We start from the raw sequence: 24,611 nt of genomic DNA, 5'->3' as shown, positions 1-24,611 counted from the left end.
TTTTCGAAAATAATGATAGTTTCATTCTTTATTTGCATCAAAATGTTTATTTTTATCAATATACAATTAATTGGGTTAATATCATATGATTTTGTAATTTTATTGTTTAAATTCTGTTTTGTAAAATTCTATTGCATTTTTGGTTTGTAAATGTGTTTTACTATATCGGACTTTCACTATCCTGATATTTTATGTGACAATGTTGTCAATAATTTTTGAAGATATACAAATAGCTCACTGTAGGCTGAGCCACAACAACATGGAATCCGTACACTGCAGTATTATTGAGTAGATGCTCTCAAACAGTTATTCATTTATTGAGCTGGCTTGAGTACATTTTTGATATTGTGTTAATGTTATGTTAGAATGTGTCTATTACACTATTAGAAACTGTAGTGTAATAATTATTATTGTCGCCTGGAAAGTGAGAAATCCGGAAAGTGAGTAAAGTCCCCGGGTGGAACGAGTAATTTTTGTTTATCTATACAACCTATACAATCTATATTTCTATCAAATTATACTGTTGCTTCTTATACAAACTTAATGCACATTAAACGTCGTTTAACAGGTGTTTGGTCTTCCGATGACATGTTAGTTTGGTTATATTTGCACATGTGGTAATAGAGCTTTGTGGTGTAATGGTCAATATACTCGCTCGGGAAATGAGAGATCCGGATTCAAGTCTAGGCGAGGATTTTCTATTTATCAATCTATATCAATATGATATAATATGTGAAATAGCGTTGAGAGCAAAATTTCAAGATCCACTCCCATTTATTTGAAGCTATTTTAGAAGTGACGTAAACAAAAACTTTTTGAGAAGGGATTTCGATGAAGGGTTTTTAGAAAGTGGAATAAAATAAAATCCAGTCTAAATAGGTTTTGAAGATTTAACTCCATAATAATATACATTAAGGTATTAAAAATGTTGATTATATTTGACAACAATATTATTTAACGTAGTTTGCAATAAAACTTTTATTGTCTTATTAGAAGCTTAGTGGAAGATGACGTTCTTTTCAAAAGCCGCAGAATTATGTAAAAATCCTAGTGTGAGCATGAATTTTCATACAATAAGTAATATTATAATGGTTAAGTATAGAAATTAAATTAAAACTATTCTATTTGCGGAGGGTTGTGATAGTATAAGATTACAGTTTCTCACACATACACTACTGAAATAAAATTATAGCTTAAGAATAACCAGAAGAAATAAAAATATACGAGTACAAATTATTTAGTGTACCTAAAATAATCAATACGGGTTAACACTGTAACTTAATTTGTAGCAGAAATTAAATCTACAATTTGTATAAAACAATATGTACTAAGTATAGTTTATAACAAAGTTATAGATCTATTACTACAAAGAGACACTATTTAACATTTTTATAATATTTGAATATCTCTGTCACTAAGTCGGTCCAATAAAAAGCTATCTTTATATTTAAATCTCTAATTGAAGATATTATTCTAGTACGGTAGATAACTTCTACTAACTATGAATCTAAAAATATAACTGAGTAGGTCGAATTCGGAAACGTGAATGGCAACTTATTATTAATATTGTTTTACTGTTTATTAATAGACTTTACTATTACACTATTACAAAATCTGTCTAGGTTTGGTAACTCAAGTGACACACCAGTAAGAAAAAAAATAGAAAAAAATAAAGTGAGTTTCAAGAGTTGGTCTGAGTTTGGCATCCAGGCGTAATTGGAGTCCGTTGATTGGCTATTAGAGAGCTCCAAGACACGTCATTGGCTGGTTCTCAGGAGACAGTTTACTTGTCACTTACTAGTACAGCTTCTTACTCTCTAAATAGTAAATTGTGTGAGAAGTCAGTATTTGTAAATAAAGCTGCCTCCTAGAATTTAGCACACATAAGATTATTTTACAAATGTTTGTTTTGTTTACTATTATTATGGAATGTTTAAAATTTAAAAGAGTTAAAAATTTCAATTTACATTATTTTTTCGTGAAGATTTAGAAAAAAAGAATGGAACGTCATGACAAGTCTGTTACAACCGCTTGGTAAACACTGATTTATTATTTAAAGGTTAGATCTCACTCTAGGACTAGAATCGCAGACCTCAATATTACCTATTAGTGCTACAATGTTAACCGTACAACCTGTCTACAGTGTGAAGTTTAATGGATGTATTCTTCAAATGATATGAAGTTCTTACCCAAAATAGCACATGAAACCTATGCACACTTACTGATTCTTAGTAGAGACCTTTGTTAGAGAATTTAGACAGGCATATCTCATAAGTGATGGTTTGGGGGTCTGAGGTGGATGCTAATCAGACCCTAACGGAGAAGCTGGAAATGGGGAGTCACAAGGCTGGAGGCGTTCAGAAGCCGAAACATCCGCCAGCGCTAGAGCTCCCAAAACCCAAAACCTGCCAGAGGCATTTTATTAGCAGGAAACTTCCATGCGGTAGAAGATTTTGTGAATCAGAAGTTTCAATAAGTCGGAGAATACCATAGGTTAGGAGATCTTAAAATCTTGGAACTCCTAAAGGCTCGGAACTCCGAAATGCGGGAGCTCCCAAAGGTGAGAATAGCTCAGAGGGCAGATGGTCCCAATAATGTTACTGCATTAGTAGGCGTAGAGGTTCGGAAATGGTTTTGTAAACCTTGTCACTTTAAGCATTTGAAATTCATTTACCACACACATATGAACACATTTAGCTTGATTTTATTTATCAGTTTGAAATTAAATTTATGTTGTGTTTTGATATGAAGACCTTCACTTTAATACGATTGCACCAGGTTGGAATCTGATAATATTACGACTACTTCTACTATAGATAATGTTCCATATGTAATTGTGCTAATAATAATTCTTCAAAAGAAATAAGCCTTGTAAAATATGGAAACCTATTTTATGAGTTTATTGAATTATTTAAAAACTAAATCCAATGAAAATAATAAATTGTGATATTTTGCGTATAAATTAATATTAAAAATAGTGGGTGATTCAGTAATATAGCAATAATAATGATATCAATTAATGTCAACACATAGTTTGAATGTCCGATATAAAATTCAGGAATGCATTTTACTTAACAACTTAATTTCAATAAACAACTCAAAAATTACGAGACAATATACAAATTTTATTTCTTAGTCTATTGTATAAGAACCGTTAACGTTTATATTTTACTTTGGATTTGTTTGGATTACTCATCAACGATAAGAAATCGAAAGGAAGCTTCTGTATCCGTAGTGAAGTATTTATTTATGTATACGTTTATTCATTATATATTTAATAGAACACACTAACTCAATTGTATTACATTTGATCTGTCTAAACAAGTCATATCCATCCAATGAAATATTTGAGAGCAGTGACTGTGAGATCGTATGGGCAGATTTTCTCGCGTTAATTCACAATATAGATTATTAATTTAAATTACGAAAGTTCTATATTAATTTTAAATTTACAACTAGTCTAAAACCTTTGTTATAGAAAGTAGTTAAAACATTCTAAACTTTTGGTAATCTATTTGAATTAATTATAACGAGTCAAAATGGTAGAACATCAAAATGATTGAAAGTTAAATATACATACTAGTCACTAAAAAGTCGCCATACTATCGAAGTTTTTCCATCTGTGGTGGTAGAGATTCTTGGTTAGAAAAATACCCATTAAGAAATTTAGACGAAGAAAAATGTGAATCGATATCAAATACGGACTTAATTTGAGACATTTTATAAACTATTAGATTTTAATTGTTCTAAATTATCAATAAGGAACTTGTTCATCTACCCAATCTGAATAAAAAATACGGAATGGAAAATATTCGTTTACTAAAGTTTTATTTTACAATTTTATTTATTTTTACTGTAATTATTATTGAAAACCATATCAGAACTTTTAGCATCTTTTTGGATTAATTTAGTCGTTCTCGATAACATTGTAATTGAATTTTATTTTAGAAAAGATTTTTGGCATCCAAAGTGTTGAACGGTAATATACCTCAACCTACTTCTAGATATACGATAACGCAAGAAAAGATACATTGAATTAATTCAAACCATTTGGCTCCAGGAAATTTTCCAGGAACTAAATTTGGAAAATAATAAGAGCAATTAACTTATATTTGAGAACGTGTTACAGTCACATCGGCTAGACATAATATAACCGAATTATTTTATCAAATTAATCCTATATTTAATGATTTAAAATATACCGTACTAGTTATAAGACAGTGAAGATCAGGAAATGCTTTATGTTTTGTAATGCAGTAGTTCCGATTCCTTAAGAATTCATAGGGCTCTGGTAACATTATTCATGAAACATTCGTTCTCCAGAGGTTGAGACAGTCTTTGTTGCTTGGAAGGATTAACAATTGAACATAAGTTAAATTAATTTATTTACTGTAGCAAGACATATTTTTGTAATAACATAAATAACTCATTTCCCACAATATGCATCGTAAAATTGACTCCTATTATTTATATATTGGTTATACTAAAGAGGTCAGCAATGTTTGTACAACAATAGACACTCGGTAAGAGTGGTTTTATTGATAGCTTAGATATCGAGAGTAGCAGTGATTTCCTAATATCCTAGTTTGGTGTCAGTTACGACAAACAACGCCTATATTATTAGACATTCTCTTGTCACAATTTCGTTATGAAGCCTTTTACTTGAAGCCTATTTTATCTCACACTGTACATAATCGCAATTATTGCCTTGGAGACAGTACCGAATAAATTGTTGCAGAGTACTTTTGTATTGGCTGAATGTATGAAAAAGGTTAATATAGTAATTTGTTACTATTTAAAAATTATAATTTAAGCGTTTTGAGAACGAAAACATATGGAAAGCAATTTTATTGGAAAGAGTGTATTTTATTATTTAGAATAATATTATTTGGGTTTTTGACATCACAAGGAGACAAGCTAAAATGATTTGAAGAACATTTTCAATATAAAAAATAGTCCGAAATATTGCATCAAATATCGTGTGCACTTATTTTATTATTGTAAAATGTATTCATTTCACAAATTCCCTCAACAAATATGGGTTGCTGTAAGTTATAAATGTGCACTATTATACATAAACTATTAAATTTTACTAGCCCATCACTATTATGTACTGACTATGGAATTTAATTTGCATATTTAATCTGCTCAAAAACACTTTAAAACGTTCTGATGCTCGACTGCAAGATATTAGAAATTAAATATAATCCCATCCCAATTGTATGACAATGCACTAAATAGTCTCTATAATTTATCACTATCGTTTAGAGTATGATGTATTTACTGGTTTACAGATCGTAGATTTAATCTGTGGCACATATTTTAATATGACTATTTGTTGGATTTGAGAGAACGCTGAAATGCAGAGCATTGTTTATATTGGAGGGGAAAACAATTATTTCGTGCTGTGACATTTGGTGGATAGGAGGCTTTTATTTACAGAGTGGCAATTTTCCTATCAACTTTCGGACAAACAATGCTTGAACTGCATCGAGCAATACAGTATTTTTGATACACTGATGCGTTGAAATTTTATCCGTTGTTAGTTCAGCCTCCCTTGTATTATGACAGTAAATAATAAATAAAATACTATAAACACGATTTTAAAGCATCTTTACAGTTTTTAATCAATAAGGATCTGGATTATTAACTTTATTTTTAACGAAAAATGTATGAGAGACAGATTAAATTAATTAGATCTTAAATTAGAATTTGGATCAGTATTTCATTTTTTAATGAGTATTTCAATGCAGATTATAGTAATTGAGTTTTATGCTTTTGATAACGGAAGGTACTTCATTTATTGTGAATGTTCTATCCAGAACCACTGTGATAACGAATTACAAGATAACATTTTCTTTGGAAATGATTGGCTCTGTTCTGCATATTTCTGCAAAGCCCTCATTTAAGGAGGGGACACCCTCAAAATGTAGTTGGCATTATATGTGAGCATAAGGTTTAGTAAATAGGTAATGAACACATTCTGCCCTATATAAAGCATTAAATTGGAAGAGGGAAAAGTGGCAGGGGTCAAAACATGTGCACAAAACGTGCACACGTTGATAACGATGGCAAAAACTGTAGCGAGATGAGATTGATAAATAGAGTTGAGGTTTTCAGTTAGTTATGAAATTGACGTGTGTTCCTCATTAAATTCTTTCTCTGAAGAATATAAAAGGAGTTCGATAAGACTTATAATACCAATACTATTTATTAGTAATTATCTATTAGAATGGAAAGGATATTTATGGAAATATCTGAAAGCTTATACGCAGATATGTCGGAAGAGAATTCCATCCCTTATATTTGATGCTGTCTATCGTCCCAAACAATAAAATGTAATGACGGTCGTAAAAATGTGTTTCTTGGACATAATTTTCAGAGCATTTAAGAAAACTATTGCATTTTAAATTTGTAACTGAAATAACTGTATGGGGTTATTACGGCCCCCTTGTATAGCTACGTGCCTGAGTAACAACAAATACTCACTTGGGGTAGGTTACGTTGGGGATGGGCTTGAGGAAACATCGCTGCCGTAGGATGCCCTCCCATAACTGGACACCGATGATGCCGAAGATGAAGAAAACGAAGAAGCAGAGGAGTAGGACGTTGCCGAGCATTGGGAGGGTGTCCAGAAGCAGCATTACCAGTATCCGCATACCTGCAATCAAGGATAGAGTTATTAGTCAACAGAGAAATGGTGTCTTTAATTAGTAATTTGAAAACTTCAAGATCTCTTGATCCAACGCATTATTAATGGGCACAGGATTGTAACTAGAGAAGATTAAAATATACATTTCACTAAAAGAGTATTGTAAAACAGTGCTGGACAGCCTCATAAGTACCCAGGATCAAAAATATAAACTTTTAACATTTGTTTTACACAAAAAATTCATGTATTTTGGAGCTTCAACATGATATTGTGCCATGGTTAAGTAGAAAATCCTTTAACCCTTAAGACTGCATTGATTGTAGTTTGCTACTACTGACGGGGCCCGTTGCTTTACCACTATCTTCGGTTGGCAAGTTGAAGGTATCCTAATCATAGTTAATATGATAAGTGCCAAAGTGCCTTTGTTTGTTTGTTTTGCTTTCAAGCGTAAACACTTCATCTGATTGCATTGACATTTTATATCGATATTCTAAGAGTCCCCGGGATGAATGTAGGCCTATTATTATTTCAAAAATCCCAGAGGGCTTCGCTCCACTGGTCTATAAAGCAGCAAAAAATTCCATTTTGGTCTCTAAAGTTGTGTAATATGAATCGTAAGATCCTGTTAAATACAATCAAATGTTTTGTTTAAACATTGTATTATGACAGCACGATGATACGTTTAGTTAATTTAAACAATATTTTTAGTTTGTTTACATTTACAGAGTGAAAGAATAACAAAAGTAACAACACTTCTTATTTTCAGATCGTGGCAACTAGGGAAACCAATGTATTTATTTGGAATTATAATTAATGAACTAATTTGGGAATATGCATATGTAAGATATTGAATTTAGTTTCCTAAGACGTTGTGGGACGGCATGCTGAATGACCAAAATCGGAGGGAGTAGGCATAGCTTGTTGCGACAAAACCATTCGTTCTGTAGCCACAATTTAGCGCAATGAGTCCGTTATTGTAGCAAGTGTTATCATAAAGCAATAAATACACAAGACAATAAATGAAATTTTTATGACAGAAAAACATCGAGGGGACACCGTTCCTTGTCTCACTGATGAGGTATACGATACTGATTTGTTGTATAAATACTGATATAGTTTCTACACTAGACTGAGGAAATAGTATGATATTGCGATTAAATGGTATGATATTGGGAACCAAGAACGTGTACTTTACAATGGATGACAATTGCCATAATGTAAGCATTGAAATGTGTAAGTACTATTGATGTTGATTTTAGTTTTAATATTTAACAACAATATCTGTATCCAAGCAGTTTGGAAAATTATAGGTAGGTCTATTTATAGTGTTTCACGAGGCAAAATAGTAAACTCAAATTTTACGTTGAAAATATAATAAATTTGAACTTGAAGTGTAATAGCTGAGATGTAATACTCCAATATGTAATACCTACTCTCACGAAGATGTAATACTCCAATACCACACAAACACTAATTGATGCCTTTTTTGTACAAAAATCAAAATTAATAGGTAAACAATAAATTTGGCCATAAGTATATAGTACCTTAGGCCTTGTATTGTTTACGTTTTTGTGGAGATTTATTTAAAAACCTTATTTCCGACTACTTGCAGATTTAAGACGCAGCAACAGGTCCTCTAGTGAGTACAACGCCTCAATTAAAAGCTACATTTGGACTTCTAATCCACCTAATATACAAGTAGAATCTAAAGTAACATGACCTTTATGATGAATGAATTATCTGCTTCAATAAATACTTCAACTAGGATATTATATATCCCTTATGAGTATCATGGCTCCATTCGCTCTTTTTCTCTTACTCCTACGGTTGGGGTTTCAACATTTTCCTTTTCAAATTCAGTTCGGTTGTATTAAGATAATAATTTGTTGATATCTTTACTTAAAAAATAAATCCCTTTTTTATTTTTAATTCATATTTTCAATTATGTTGTTCGTTGGATTATTTTGGTGCATAAATGAACTGGTGTACTGCATATGGCTCAGAAGCCTAAATTTACGAATAGTTACTCTTATTAGAGCGAGTTAGGGAAAGAGTAACCATTCATGCAGTGTCAACATATTCATTCAACTTATAAAACTGTCTAGATTAGATTCTTATATCTCAGTATATTTAGAAGTTGATGAAATAGAACTCTGATAGTAGGCAATTACAAATCTTAGCCATATAGGAAACAAAATAAAAGTCCTTCATAATTTCTAATATCATTTAAAAATACTATTGAGTTACGAAGACTTTTCTAGTTCCCATTAATGCCGACAAATAAAATCCATTACCTTTGTTTTTTTTGTAAATGTATTTTCTACAAATAAAATTAGAAAATTGTTGTTTACAAACCCTAGTGTTCTGTTCAATGATTAAACTTGCCGGATACATCAGCAGCGCTGCAGTAAATCGAATTTCTACCGTAACAGTGCAGATAACGTATATACCTACGACAGGTTAAAGTTTAACCGGCCATGAGGTACATAAATCACCTGCAGCAGCAGCCTTCGCTATATAAAAGTGTCCACTCTTTCATTTTGTTACCCCATCCCAGCCAGCGAGAAAATTGAAAAGGCGATGTTACGATGTTTACCCATGGGACATTTTCTATATTTACTCCGGTGCTGTTGGGACACAGAAATATGATTGCTAAGGCAAAACGTAGTGGTATATGCTGTAATACAAATTGAAAATAAATGTTTGATCCAATTCATATATTGTTGGCATGCTATAAGGAAAATAACAATTGTAGACATGTCCAACACGCAAAAATATTTATTTGTATGACAGAGGTAGTTAATAAATAATACATAAAAAATAGTCTATGATTTATAAACACAAAGATACAAAAACTCAAAAATAAACTTTTTGCATTATATGCTTTATATTTATCCATATAGTAGTTTGAATAAAAATTTAAAAGTAAGAAAAATAGTATATACGTATCTATGGGTTGTATTTGAAAAATGTATTCAGAGTGTTCCATTATTGAAAGAAGAAATAATCAATACTTTCTGTAAAGCTTTTAATTCAACACTTTTTTAATGAAAAAATTATAGTTTAATATCATAATAATTGTGACAATAAATACCAAAAACGAATTTATAAAGCTAAATGTATTAAAAATTTTTAAAAAGATTTATTTTAATTGTAGTAGTTAATTATGTCATCAAAATAATTATTTTGATGAGAAATGTTGAGTTTCAGGACGTTCTTTATAGAGGTTTTATACATATATACTTTCAACAGTATAATATTTATCAAAATTACGCATTTTTAAGTGGTGTTTTATATAATGACAATAATTAAATATTGAAAAACATAACGTTCATAAGGAGTTTTCACAAAATCACAACAATAATCGCAGCGACACAAAGTGATTACGGTTATTGTTCGTAAATGCTGTAAATTTTCAGCAAACCTGTTTCGAATGTTGCCACACCTGCATCTGACACAATGCAATAACAATATCAGTTGATTGTCCAACAACAGGTGGTAGGGTTGGCAGCACCGTAAACTACATTCAATTGTCTTTTCTATTTTCAGTTGTGGCAATCGTTACTGAAATATTGTCAGTGTACATGCTGAGGTGATAATATATTGTTAATATTATTTCTATCAGCAATTCGAACAAAAATTAATAAATAAAAATCATAAAATTTTATCGTTTTTAGTTATAATATAGTAATAGCGATATAACCTCTGTTTCTTCGAGATTAAAAAATCCTTGAGAATTGTACTTATACTACAAGGTGTGTATGGCAATATACTATTAAGGAAATTAATTATGATATGAAATTTGTAATTTATATTTAACAACATTACTATTTTTATCTTATGAAAAAGGAAAAGTGTTAAAAGTAAAAAACAATTTTTCTTTTCACGAATCTTATTAAAAAAATCAATTTATAATTTTTTCAGTGTTATAAATATTTAATTATACGTACATACCCAACCAAGAACTAATAACTTACAAAATTACTTTTGCCCCATAGTCCGTCTACAAAATTATCCAAATTCCAAGCTTTAGTGAAATGTGACATAATTTTTCCGGTCATTTGCGGTCATTCAGTGATAACTTACGAAATTTATTTTTGCCAGATAGTCCGTCTACCAAATTATCCAAATTCCAAGCAATAGTTAAATAGAGAAATGTGACACGATTTGCCCGACATTTGCCATCATTCAGTGATACAACAGCAAAATCAGTAACACTACGTTTTGAGATCTGTGATCTGACCTCTTCTCCAGGTAAATATCTAACCTAACACATAATTACAAACTAGGTTAAAATAAACAAATCATACCAGAGCGTTGTGACACGCGTAAGTCAGGAATCACAACCACCATGTTGTGTGTCAACTTCTCTAACTCTAAAACATGCACTTAGTAAAAAACTAAACACAACACTAATTATTAAAACTGAACTTTTTGTTTTTTTTTTTTTTTTTTTTTTTGAGGGAGAGGCAGGAAAAATGCAATTACGCACACAGGTGGCCAGCCTGTAGTGTGGGACTCCCCTAAAAACGGGTTTACCCACTAAAAAACCTCCTCTACTCTTTAGGATTCTAACCTGGGATTGTTTATCACATTACTTCAGGCTAGGCCTAAATTTGGCTTAAGCCCGGTGGGGCTCGCTCCTTATCCAGCCGCTCGGTCAAGGGATCTGGGCCACTTCGCGGTCCAGATCGGGTCTCTTTTCCAGGAGGATGCCCCGGACGAACTGTGACAAACAATCCCAGTTCCCCTCATCCTCCATTATCTTTTCGCAGACCGTATCCACCGAAAAAACCCCGAGTTTTCTTGTGGCCTCCAGGCGGGGCCTTTCCCAACGCGGACAGCGGAAGAAGGTGTGTTCCGCGTCGTCGGGAACGCCCGGGCAGTAGATGCAATCCGGTGAATCGGTCTTGCCCATCCGGTTCAGGTACGACTTGAAATAGCCGTGACCTGTCAGGAAACTGCGTGAGGTAGTAATCCACCTCGCCATGCCGCCTTTCGACCCATGGTTGAACCTGCTCGATGAGTCGCGCAGTCCATCGTCCTCGGGTTTCGTGCTCCCAGCTGTGTTGCCACTGCTGGAAGGTTCGGGCACGCTCTTCGGATCTTGCTGCGTCCTTGCCGATCTCGCCTTGTCTCTGATAAAATCGCCTTCCTCTCCCCTGCCAAGAGCTTGACAGGGATGACTCCGGCAACCACCAGGACGGCAGGCTCGGATACTGTATCCGATAGGCGGAACACACCCGGAGCGCAGCTTGACGCTGAACCCGGGCGAGTCGCAACCTATAACATTCCTTGGTAAGAGCGTCTGCCCACACCTCTGCCCCATAAAGGAGTACGGACTGGACTGCGGACATCAATAACCGTCTTTTGCTGGACCGAGGACCCCCAACATTGGCCATCAGCTTACTAAGATAAGAGACCACCTTAGCAGCCTTGTCCGCCGAACGGAAGATCTGGTCTCTCCAGCTAAACTTATTGTCCACGATGACTCCGAGGTACTTGGCGGCACGCGTTGACTGGACCACTTCCCTTCCCACTCGCAGCGGGACGACGGTGTCAATTCTTTTCTTTGTGAGAATCACGATCTCCGTCTTGCTCAGAGCAAGCGAAAGACCGTGATCGGACATCCAGGCGTTGATCACTCGCATGACCTGGTTCAACTTTAGCTGGGCCAGCTCAACGTTGCGTGCGGCGATGAGAGCCGCAACGTCATCGGCGTACCCAACCAAGACGGTTTCCTCTGGCATCTCGGATCTCAGGAGGCTGTCATAAGCGATATTCCAGAGATCCGGGCCGAGTATTGAACCCTGCGCGGCACCAGAGGTGACTTCCACCGTCCGCGCTCCCGTCTCGAGTGTCATATATCAGACGCCTAGAACGGAGGTAGTCCTCGATGAGCCGCAACAGATACGTTGGAATTCGGAAGGTGTCACGAAGTGCATCCAACATATCGACCCATCTCGCCGAGTTGAAGGCATTCTTGACATCAAGCGTAACAAGAAGCACTACTCGGCGGGAGAAATGGTTGTGGCTCTCGGCTCTTTCAACTGCTTTATGTACTTCCGTAATCGCGTCGATTGTTGATCGTCCCTTTCTGAAACCGTACTGACGAGGGCATAGGTCCCCGACAGCTACCACGGCAGAAATCAGGCGGGAACGGATTAATTTTTCAAAAAGTTTTCCAGCCGTGTCCAGCATGCAGAGAGGTCTGTAGTACGACGGCAGCTCTGGATCACCTTTTCCCTTGCTAATAAGCACCAGCCTGGCGGTTTTCCAGGGAGATGGAAACACTCCTTCAACCAAGCAGGCATTGTACATTCTCAGCAACAACCCGGGATTGATGGTGAAAATCTTCTTCAGAGCCTCGCTGGGAATCCCGTCCGGGCCGGGAGCCTTGTTGCTTTTCAGGGTGAGAACGGAGGTTTCCAACTCCTCAATAGTAAAAAGCGGAACGCTCTCCACCCGTTCGAAGTCAACTAGTGGTCGCTGTGGATGTACAGGAAACAGGGCAGTGACGATCCTCTCCATGGTGGCGCCCTCCATGATGGAGGGTGGAGAGCGGGCGCCGAGTTTCTGGGTCACAACTTTGTAAACCCAAACCCCAAGGATCGGAATCGACGTCGTCCCGAAGTTTCCTCCAGCTATTCGCCTTGCTCCTGTTGATAGCTCGGCGGAGAGACTTTCTCGCAGTTTTGTAGACATCCGACTTACGAACTCTATCTGCAGGAATTCTCGCTCTAGTGGCGGCACGTTTTGCTCTAAGGCATGTTCTTCTGAGCTCCGCAATCTCTTCAGTCCACCAGTAGACGGGCTGCTTGCCCACGGCGGAGTTTCTTTCGCGGCATAGACCGGTCACAGGCCGAGACAAAAAGTTCCATCGTGGATGTTACTAAAGCCTCGGCGCCAGCCTCACCAGGATTCGCCTGCGCTCCCCGAGATATAACCTCGGTGAACTTGACCACGTCCAGTTTATTGGTGTTCCATCGGCGTGGCCCATCCCGGGATGCGGAAACTCTACGGTTTAAATCATGCAGATCAAAAACAATGTACTGGTGGTCACTACCCGTGTAATCCTCTACCACCCTCCAGCCAGAGATCCTCGAAAGAAGAGACTCAGACGCGAAGGTTACGTCAGGAATCGTGCCTCTCTGCCCGGGGCGCCTGAAAGTAGGCGTGTCGCCCTGGTTGAGGACGACGAGCCCGGCCCTGGCGATGAAGTCCAAGATGTATTTCCCCCGGGGAGTTGGTAGAGGGCATACCCCACTCGACGGCCCTCGCGTTGAAATCACCGCCAACGACAACGTGCCCAGTGGTGCCGAGGCACGCTCTCCTCCAAACGATCAATCTTGTCGCGGGAAGTCTTGGATGGCCTCGTTTGGGGTGAGGTTAGCAACTGAGAGAAAGTTACATCCCTACACCTTATCCAGACGAATCCTCGGCCACGTCCGTGACTCCGCATCATAACTTCTTGTGAGTTCCGGGCCCAGAAAGCTGCAGTACCTAGACTGTCTGGGATCCAAATGCCTGGGTCCCTGTCCCGATACTGCTCGCTGACTAGGAGCGCGTCGACACCGAGTTCTCGGGCGAGCTGATTTAGAAGATTATCAGCCCCCCAGGATCTTTGAAGATTGGCCTGTAGGATACGGATTATTGGCCTCTGCCTTTTGCCTGTTCGAGTGCGGATCTAAAAACACACCGCACTGACCAGAACCAGGTAAGTGGACCCAAGAGCATTCCCAGCAGAACCTGTCTCCTTACAGAGGAAACAGGAGAGGCTCGAGGTGCAGTCTTTCTTCTTGTGGCCTTGGTCTCCGCACCGGAGGCAGTTGAAACTTCGGTCGGGCCTTCTGCAGGTACGGGAAGAGTGACTGAACGCTAGGCACCGTAGCATCTTTGCACGATGACCCTTTGTTTGAGCCTGCAACTCACCCATCCGACTCTCAGGTGCTGGAGGCTAAGCAGCTTATAGCGTGCTTTTCGCCCAATTCAGCAATTGCCATACGCTGCTGGCTCCGATTTGGTTTTGTCAACCAGACCTTGAGACCTCCCGCTTCTCCCGGTAGTTCTGGAAGCGCCTTCTTTAACGCTTTGATCACCTCGTCCTCTGTAGATAGAGCGTCTAGGTCTCGGATCTCCACTGAACATCTCGGTTGAAGGGTTCTAATAGAGCCTTTGTCACCAAGAGCGGTTTTGAGGGAAGCAGCAAAACCGTCCTTGTCCCTCGATTTTCCCAGTTCGAGGAGAACATCCCCCCGTTCTGGGTTCGTCGGATGGACTTGATTGTAGTCTCCGTCTCTTCCGGTTTCGCCTGGGTTTTAATCTGTTCCTAGGACATCGGCGAAAGATCGCCCCCCTAAGGGTTTGATCAAAATCGCCTCAGGCCTAGGCTTCTTGAGCCTGGGTCGTGAAGGCTTCCTGGAAGTTTTGCTAGGGGTCTCCTTAACCGGTTCAGAGACTTGGACTTTCTTCTTCCCTTTTGCAGGCGTCCTTTTTTGAGGCAGCCTCGGCGCGCTTTAGCTGTCTCCTCTCCTTTTTTGACAGGCGTCTCTCCCAGTTCCCCAAAGGTGTTTGCGGAGCGGGCCCCTGCGAGTTGAGAGATGTCGATGGGATTGACGCTGGGATTAGAGCAGCTGCTGGTGCAGGAACCCCTACCGGAGCAGGAACTAAATCAGCAGCCGGAACGTCCTCAGTCTGTGTGGAAGCAGAGAAGAAGACTGGATTCGGCGCTGGATCCAATTCCCTAAGTCAGGGCTTCCCGGCGAAGAACCTCTCTGCCGCTTTACTCGCTTTCTGGCTTGGGTCTGAGACTCAGCCAGATAAGCTTGAGCTTGAGGTGAATCAGATATGACACGGTTCATGATGTCGCGCTCCTGCTTCACCGCCTTCAGCCTGATCTTCCGGCATTCCTCGATTTCACCAAGGAAATCATCGAGTTTCGGAATTCCATCCTTAATCGCCTTGTTCACGTTCCTCTGAGTAAGGAGAGCCTTGGCCATCTCCTTCAAAAGAGCTTTCATTTTTTTCAGTGACAGGTCCTCCTCTTCGCTGGCATCGTCATGCTGCTGCTGAAGCATTTGCAGAAAACCGAATGCCGCACGAAGAGAGCTGTTGCTGGGAGGAATTCCTTGAGGTGTTTCCGGGTTGGTCACCTCCATCGCCAGATCGACCTCTTCTTTCCTCTTTCCGGATCCGGACGGACGATCCGGTGTCACTAACAGCCTTAAACGGCACCGGCGGAGGGGGAGGTTTTAAGTCTCCTCGTCGGCGTCCCAGTCGTCAAGGTCGGAGACCTTTGCATAATTGAACTGCGCTTGAAAGCGGCTTGCTCCTTCTCCTTTCCATTACTCCTGTATGTAGTTTGACAGTCCATGCTTTTTTGTCACCAGCGCATCGTGCGGCAAGGAGCGGCCCGTTCATTGGCCGAGAGCGGGTGTACCCTTGGAGGTCCTCCTCCCGTAGGAGAGTGGACGCCCCTACCCCAGTTCCCCGGGGCCCGAACCTCCGTTTTGCCCAGCACCGATACACACAAGGTGCCGTACGTGCTGGGGGTCGCCCGTGGCAATGCAGAGTCCGATCCCTGCATCCATGCCGCACTTCCTGACCAAGGACCGAAGTAGCTGGCTTCTGACAACACACTGGAGAGGGCCATCGCAGTGCGAGGCACACATCAGTCCCTGCAGCAAGTCAGGGACACTCCCAGGACTCCCCAGCATGCGCCGGTCGAAAGAAGGTGGATGGACACCCGTAATGCGGGGTCGAAAAGAGAAGAAGGGCGAGCAAAGTTAGCTCAGAAAAGAATAAAGACAGTGAGCTAAGACCTAAAAGATGGGAAGAAAGGCCCTAGCTCTGGAAGAACTGTGAGAAGGTTCTCACAGCTTGGCTCAGGTACCCCGGGGTCGCCAAAACACCCGTACAGTGGAAAGCCCTAAAAAACTGGATTAAAGTGGATTAAAAACTGAACTAATAAATATAGTTATCTCAACAATCCTTATCTATATTTTTAAATTAATTTTTATTTTGCTAAAGGTTGTTTTTGTGACGGTACTTATATATCCATACAACAAAGGTAAGGGGTGTTTGTGACACGCAGTCCAATAATTTAGTATTATTTACCAAATATTTTTCTTTTTAGAATAGTGATTTGAGTATACGTTTAAATCAACAAACGTAAAGAAGACTCAGAATAGTTGTAAACTCAGAAGTTTTTATTTGATCTAAATAAATATGTGATTATTTTATTGACACAAATACTATCAGTGCACCTAATCATTTAACTTATATTTATGGAATAATACACAGTATTAGTTCACCACAACGCATGTCACGTAATTTGTGGTCGCTGAGGTTCAATGCAAAATTTCAAGTCTACAGCTCATTTCATCATTGAAAGACAAAACGACAGAAAATCTACAAAAAAAGAGCTGTCTACTTTCTCCGGCAAAGAAAAAAGAAATGGTGTTGGCCTACTGAGTGATAAGCTTTGAACGTCGCTCAGACAAATTCCATAGTTGGACATGCACCATCATGGAAGTCGTTCTTGTCTATGGAGAAATGAACTTCATTCAAAATTCAATATGTCCAGATAAAGGTCTTTCTCGAGATATATTTCCGCATTATACATTGAAATTTTATTTAATATATAGGGTTTCATAACAATGGTACAATAGTCTACACACCAAGTGTACATAGGGTTTATGTGTTGAGATTTAGCTTATATGTGTAAATATGTCACATGTTAAAGACCCTTATGACTGTACTTTGTTTACATATCTATTTATTCTGCTATTCTATCGTTGCTATCATGGTTATCCATAAGGCACACTAAAAATATTCACTAACACTCATTCCAAATCCCGTGGAGTGACATACACCATGATCGAACTATTTATTCGTCATGTAGAAATGAAGCTTCATGCAGAATTTTAAGTCTATAGGTCAATTCGTTTGATATATAGTGCGGACATACAGACAGACAGAAATACAATTTTTCTGCCCATAGAGTGATAAGGCTTTGCTAACTCTCAGACAATTATTAATAAGAGCTAGGGGTATTAAAACTCTAAATGTACGAAACCCAAAATATTGTTGGGTCAACTAGTATTCCTAACAAGCTAGACTCACCATTACAAGTATTTGACTCTATATCCCGTATTGATAATAAGGAACTACTTTGGGTTACGAGAAAATGTAAATCGCTGTAATAGGTTGACGTACTGACGTGAGCACTTGTGTCTTTTCCTCTGCTAACAGTCAACTGAGTGTCTACTTCAGGGTAGTTTCTTGAGAACTAGCCTTTGCCATATACACGAGAGATCTTACAAACTATATCTGCTACTGCACTGCCACTATGTGCTGAAAATGTGCTATTTTTTATTCGATTCTGTGTTGTTAATTTGGCTATTTCGGAAATTAATTCTATCTTACAAGCAAATATTGTCTTCCACTCATTGTAAGTAAACAATTTCCACTACTACATCTACTTCATACGCTGTGAATATTAAACAAGTGACGTTTGATAGGAAGTACTTGATATTAAATGATGAGCCAAAACCATGTATTATCTACAACTGATAGCAAGCAGCTCCAAAAAGGTTTAAAATATTGCAAACTTTAACTGCTAGAATGAATCTTATTAATTAATTCGTTCCAATATCAATCATATGAATCCATATCAGTATTCTACCACTGTTTCTCAGTCGCCAGGAACAACATTTCGAATAATGTTACCGGATGGATACACACATTTAGAACACTGTCTTGCTTATTGTTTAGGTTTTAGAAACCTAACCGCTAATTTCATACGTTAAGTGAGTATAGATTAGGGTTAGATAAGGTTAGGATAGGATAGGTTTGACTAGGTTAGGTTATGTTAGATTAGGTAAGGTTACGTTATGTTAGGTAGCCGATCTGATGACAATAGAAGCTGACCGCTAAATAAATAACAGGGTGCACGGGTTACAATACTCAAATATGAAAAGTGCCTTTTTTGTATTTTGTTCTTTTAGGACAATAAGCTTACAATTTACACTTACTCCTATAAGAACCTTAGCGCTGCTTCCGGAGTGACAGGATATTTAGGATGGGTAAGGTTAGTGGTTAGGGGCCACCTTCTATCGAGATCCATGAGGAAGAATTAGGGCAATAAACTCCCTTTTGCATATATTCCATGTGTCTCTTTTGTAAAATACACTTAAATAACTAAAAAAATAACATTTTAATATTTATTTTTTACTACACAAGTCTCTAGCTCTCTGTATATATTTATAGCACATCATGTAATATCATAAATAAAGAAAATGTATTAAAATGTACACCTTTTTGCACATTTTGTACATGTACAAATTAAGATTGCTGGTATGTAAAACATTGATACGTATTATATGACGCATTATTCTACGTTGTGATGTGGAAGAAAGAAGAATACAATTTAATGTACCTGAAAGTCAACAGAATTATTGACAGGATTCCTCTACCACTAATAAAAACAGCGATAACATTAAAATTCTGAATGTTGTACTTATTATTGAAGAGCTTTCTTGACGCCGAGTATATTTTGATCTTTCCTCTATTAATTCCAAGTGGTTGGCTTGTTCATTTGTTATAAGTTCTGTTATAACGTCACAAACCCCAACTACTTAGGTCGATAATGTATCTTCTATTTAATTTTCGTATGAGGGCTAAAATGTATATTCTTCTTACCGATTCTTTTTCAGCAACTCCATCGTTTCTTCGCATACCAACAAATACTTTAATTTTAATTCGACAAGAAGTATCCATCTAATTTTTCAGTGAATAAAATCTTGTAATAATATTTGTTACTACGTGTCAAAGTGTCATTAACGATAGAAAACGATTGTAATAATTCAGTCAATAATCTCAGAGACCTGATTTGGTTAATTTAAATTATACTAGCCATTTACTAGCAATTATGAAAAAGCGTTCTTATCATGCAAAAGTACATAAAACACTTTAAAAATGCAATTAAATAGATAAAACAGTTCCCTGTGATATTAAAATCTACACTATTAATGTTTTTTCTTTTTTTATAGAAAAGGAGAGGATTGTCCCCATTTGCTATATGTAATTCAATTACAAATTAAACTGTTTTCTTTTAAAATACGTTAGCATGCTCAGTGAAACCCTTTTTGATAAAAATATGTACACTGACAAAGCTAACCGGATTTCTCATCCTCCTACAATTGGCAGGATGTTGATCCTTTAAGCAAGGAAAGGATAACCGCTTCAAAGCTAACGACGTTACCTTAACTGGAGCGACTCCTCCGGCATATTCATATTAAATCTTTTTGCATTTAAACTAAAACTCACATTTCCGAAAATATTATGGTGTGCTTCATATTGAATCAAACTTAAACATTACATTTTAAAAATTGATTATAAAGCAAAATTACAAATAGAATTTCTCCATGTAATCATAATATATTAGTATTTATGAATGGTAAGGAAGATGAAATTATTAGTATACAGTCAAAACAAAACGGAAAACAATATAATCTGGTTTAGTTCATAAATTTGTAAACAAAATCAGTACGCTCATAAGAGATTTTAAAATGTAAACAGCTTATATTATTTATTGATAATATTATTTTAACTACGTTGGTTTAAATTGTTAAATTGTATAATAAAACCTCAAAACCCTTAACATTTTATACGCCAATTCCACGAAAATATTTAAAGAAATTTCGATGTAATAATTTGTTCTTTCCTTTTGAAAACTGTTGAAGTCACTTATCCATGTTATTTTCATTTCTGACTTCAGAAGTGGAACGATTGATTGATCAGTTACAATTTAAAGTTAGTAAAAATAATAACATTATTATACGTGCCATTAATATAGTACATTAAACTAATCGATTTAATATCCTGTTTTAAAAATGAATCACACACTTTTCAAACTTGTGCGTAACTGTAAATGTAAAACTTCACATTGGATGGCAACTTTATAACATGTCTACATATCACTTCCTATTTGATGTTAGCTACATTCATTCCAGTCCATCTAGTAACATAGCTTCACCGCATCCATTAAGTTGATAGTACACATTAAAAACTCGAATAAGTTTATATTTTGACACATTTTTGAATAAAATAGTATAGTAAAATAGCTAGAAGTATTGTATATTTGGTTTTTAAATATGTATAATTAATATAATTATAGGAGAAGATATTGTACATCACTACACTGTGTCATCTTCATATTCGAATAATAAGTCCATCCGCAGAAGTAGAAAATACGAATCTACAGTATTAGGACCGAATTCGCCAGCAACGAAAGTACCTGTGGTCTAGAAACGCCAGTAAGTTTTGTGAACACTAAATCTTTCTGCGCCAAATAAAAACGTTGTATTTGATCCTGGTGGTGAATACCATGTCGTTACTGGTGGATTCATAACATTCCGCCTTTTATTTATTATTTAGTATTTTCATTATAATCCTGCATATCTGGATACATAATGAATCTAATACATTATGGTACGTATTGTATTGCATTGTACTAACTCGTAAAAGTTAGTAAAAATGACAGAAATTCACTTAAAACAAATTTCGTAATTTATTAAAAGATACAAGATTAAATAAAAATAAAAATTTACATCGTATTGAAATACATCAGTTTATTTTGCGAAATTCCCCTTTTATTCAAGAAGGATATTGGGATTGTAAACAAAGAGAATATCAAAGCCGTGCCGGAAGTTCACGTTAAATCTAACGACAGCCATAACACCGGAAGTGAGGATATCTCTGTGAGAAATATCCGCATAATATTCACATCCCAGAAACACCAGTTCTGGCGTTTTCCATTGAATGCACCCGTAAAGGTATAGCTATTTTATGTTCTTTCTTCTTTATCTTGGAATATAAGATCTTGGTTTTCTATGTATATCTAGTGTCGGGCTCAATCAAATATTTGTTGTATTTGTTTATTAATAACATACAAATATATAGTACTCTCTGCATATTGTCATCGAGTTATGCTATAGTGTTGATGAAAAATATATTTTATCATTGAGTATTTTTAAATAAAACAATCATACATGTTATTGAATATTCAGAATAAATATAAGAAAACAATATTTTAGTAGCTGATTGTTAGCGAAGTCTATCACTCATGGGCACAAATTTCATTTCTGTCTATCTGACTATTTGTCTGCCTGTCCGCACGATATATCGAATATATCGATTAGAAATCTACATTAAACGTCATTATTATTTGAAGAACACTGAGTTATGAAATGTATTATGGCGCATGTATTATGGTCACCCCGTAGGATTTGGCTGATCGTTAGCAAAATTTGTTATATTGGTGTTATGGGTAACATGATGGCAATGAGAAAATAGCAGAACAAATAAATTTGTAAACAAAATCAGTACACTTATAAGAGATTTTAAAATGTAACATATTAACTTATAGTCTAACTATACCAAAACAAACATCATTTAATGGTGACTTTGTATGTAGAAGTTTATTATTTAAACATTGATATGAAACATTGATATGATGTTTAATGGACAAAAACGTGAATGTATCATGTGATAACATATCTCGAGAAAGATTGTATATGAAGACTTTTGCATGATACTTCATATTTACATAGACAAGAATGAGTTCTATAACGTTGCATATCAAACCATGGATTTTGGCTGCGCGTCGTTGAAGCCTGTCACTCATTTGGCTGACACTAACTCTTTTTTCCTGGGAATATAAAAATGTCTTTCCTATATGATTGGCTATCCTTCAATATATCAATAAAGAAATGAGCTGGCGACCTGAAATTTTGCATTGAACTTCAGCGAAGCCTGCTATTACGACTTAAAATGCGTAAGGTTGGTCAAGTAAAAAAGTCAAGGAAGGCACGAATATAACTGAGTAGAACTGTAACACAAACGTGGCCAAGGAACAACACAAAAGATGTCATGGGATGTGACAATCCAATAAGCAAATGACAGAATGACAAGAAGGGCTAAGGGCCGTCAGTCTCTCCACCTTAACTGGACTGAAACCCCGGTTCGTGTCTTCCCTTGAATGCAATTATCTTCCCTTCAGTGTCAGACTACGCTCACACTGACACGAAATATATAAACTCACTTCCTGTGCAGTATTGGAGTTTGCGTCCATCAACAATCTCGTGAACATACTAATGAGATTACTTTTAAAACTAGAAATCACAAACTTCTTTATGAAAAGTATAACAATTGTTACATCAGTAAACAACTACTCAACAAAGTAGACAACTTTCGTGTACGGGTATATGAAATCAAAATTAAAGTATATGACATAGAAACCAATAGAGCAATAATAATTTAAATAATACCTGTATCTTAAAAACAATAAGTAAACGCAAACTAAAATACTATGGTTTATATTTGCGTAAGTACGTTTGTGGTTGAAATAGTCACATTAGTCTAATAGGTCTAAGTCATTATTTTAGCTCTAATCCATCAAAGATTCTTTGTCTAATCTAATGCTTTTAAAAAACGTCGAACTCAGGAACCCTGGTTGGGGAAAATCATGTAATTTACATAACGTATTCTAAACTTCTTATTCTTGCCTGAACATATTTGGATAACAATGCAGAAACAAGTGTCAAGAATAACCGTATTTATTAAAGTAAAATATTGTAAGAGAATATGAATTAATATTTTCAGGTCAAAACTTGCATATGTTATCAAACACTGCATTGATAACATTTAATTTATTCTCTCATTCAATAATACTTCTCAATAATTCAGAGAGGTGACATTTGTTACACTTCACCCTTCAAAGAAAACAAAAAGAATGTTTTTTCACAGATTCTCAATTATTTTATAAAGAACTGTAACAACCTTGTAAAGTACTCGTAACACTAGAGCCTCAGCGTCTTCAGTTAATCCGTGATATTTCAAATCGAATTATAAGCTTTTAATTAGACTGTTATACATGTTATTTAATAACGTTGCAGTTAGTATCATCTTGAAACATTTTTGCACAAGTTTTCTTGGAATGTGCTGTAAACTCCTGGGAAGCCATGAACGCTCACGAACATCTTAAATAGAAATATGAACATGCAATCCATAAATTTAAACAGATGTCGTAATTTTTAAGTTCAAGTTAACTAATTAAATTAGTGAAAACAATAAAATATATGGACAATGCCCTTAAATAAGCCCATTGTAATTGAGATATTGGAGGAGTTTATTGTTTTCGATTTTGTTGCTTTTTAACCTGCAGCTCTTTCTTGAGTAGCAAACGAAAAACTGAGAATTTGTTGGTTGAAAAACAACTTGAGTAATTTCTGTATATTAATATTTACTAAATCTTTTTACAAAAGAATTATGTTTCTCAAAATTTATTGATTTCAGACTGTTTAACACGTTTGATACTTAAAGGCACAGAATTTGTCTTAGATAACAGGTTTTGTTATACATTGAGTTACTTGGTAGCCAAAGTGCTTTTATTGGTATGGTTTATTTTAATCAAACCAAAGTTAAAATTAATAATATAAATATGATGGTTATATTTCAATCACTCACTAAAATGAACAGAATAAATGCAATATATCTTGTATAAAAACTATGGCTCCGTTTAGATTTCAGTTTACTGTGGCTAATAGAAACTGTGAAATTATTCAACACAATGGGAACCAGCTAATTCATAATTGGTTGATTTTTGTCATTTAAAAGTTCTGATTAGTTAACAAGTTCAGTAAAGTGACTGGCCTTGCAACTATTCTTTACATTTACGTTCTGGGAAAGTGGATGAAGATATGACTTTATTAAATAGAAAATTACTTTAAATGATTACTGCATTAAATTTTGGAACAAGAAAAATTTACGTACAGCTTGTGTTACTTGTTATATTGTACCATTGCTTAATCCAGTAAAATATGTTGCACTCTATCGGACAACTTCCTCATTTCTTACACAGTTTAAAAAAGTACGGTATAATTTAATTATGCATCAT

At 36.2% G+C, this 24,611-nt stretch overlaps 1 protein-coding gene across 1 annotated transcript in view; it reads right to left on the bottom strand.

Moving 5' to 3' along the window:
- Positions 1 to 24,611, bottom strand: part of LOC124355624 (voltage-dependent T-type calcium channel subunit alpha-1H-like) — a 296,916-nt gene that overhangs the window by 106,977 nt on the left and 165,328 nt on the right. The window contains 1 exon segment of the mRNA XM_046806786.1: positions 6,490 to 6,661. Coding sequence (XP_046662742.1) covers positions 6,490 to 6,661 — 172 coding nt within the window.

This window comes from Homalodisca vitripennis, chromosome 2 (assembly GCF_021130785.1).
Source record: "Homalodisca vitripennis isolate AUS2020 chromosome 2, UT_GWSS_2.1, whole genome shotgun sequence".
Taxonomy (NCBI): Eukaryota; Metazoa; Arthropoda; class Insecta; order Hemiptera; family Cicadellidae; genus Homalodisca; species Homalodisca vitripennis.
The sequence above is the reverse complement of the archived record's forward strand: the minus strand, read 5'-3'. Positions and strand labels throughout refer to the sequence as shown.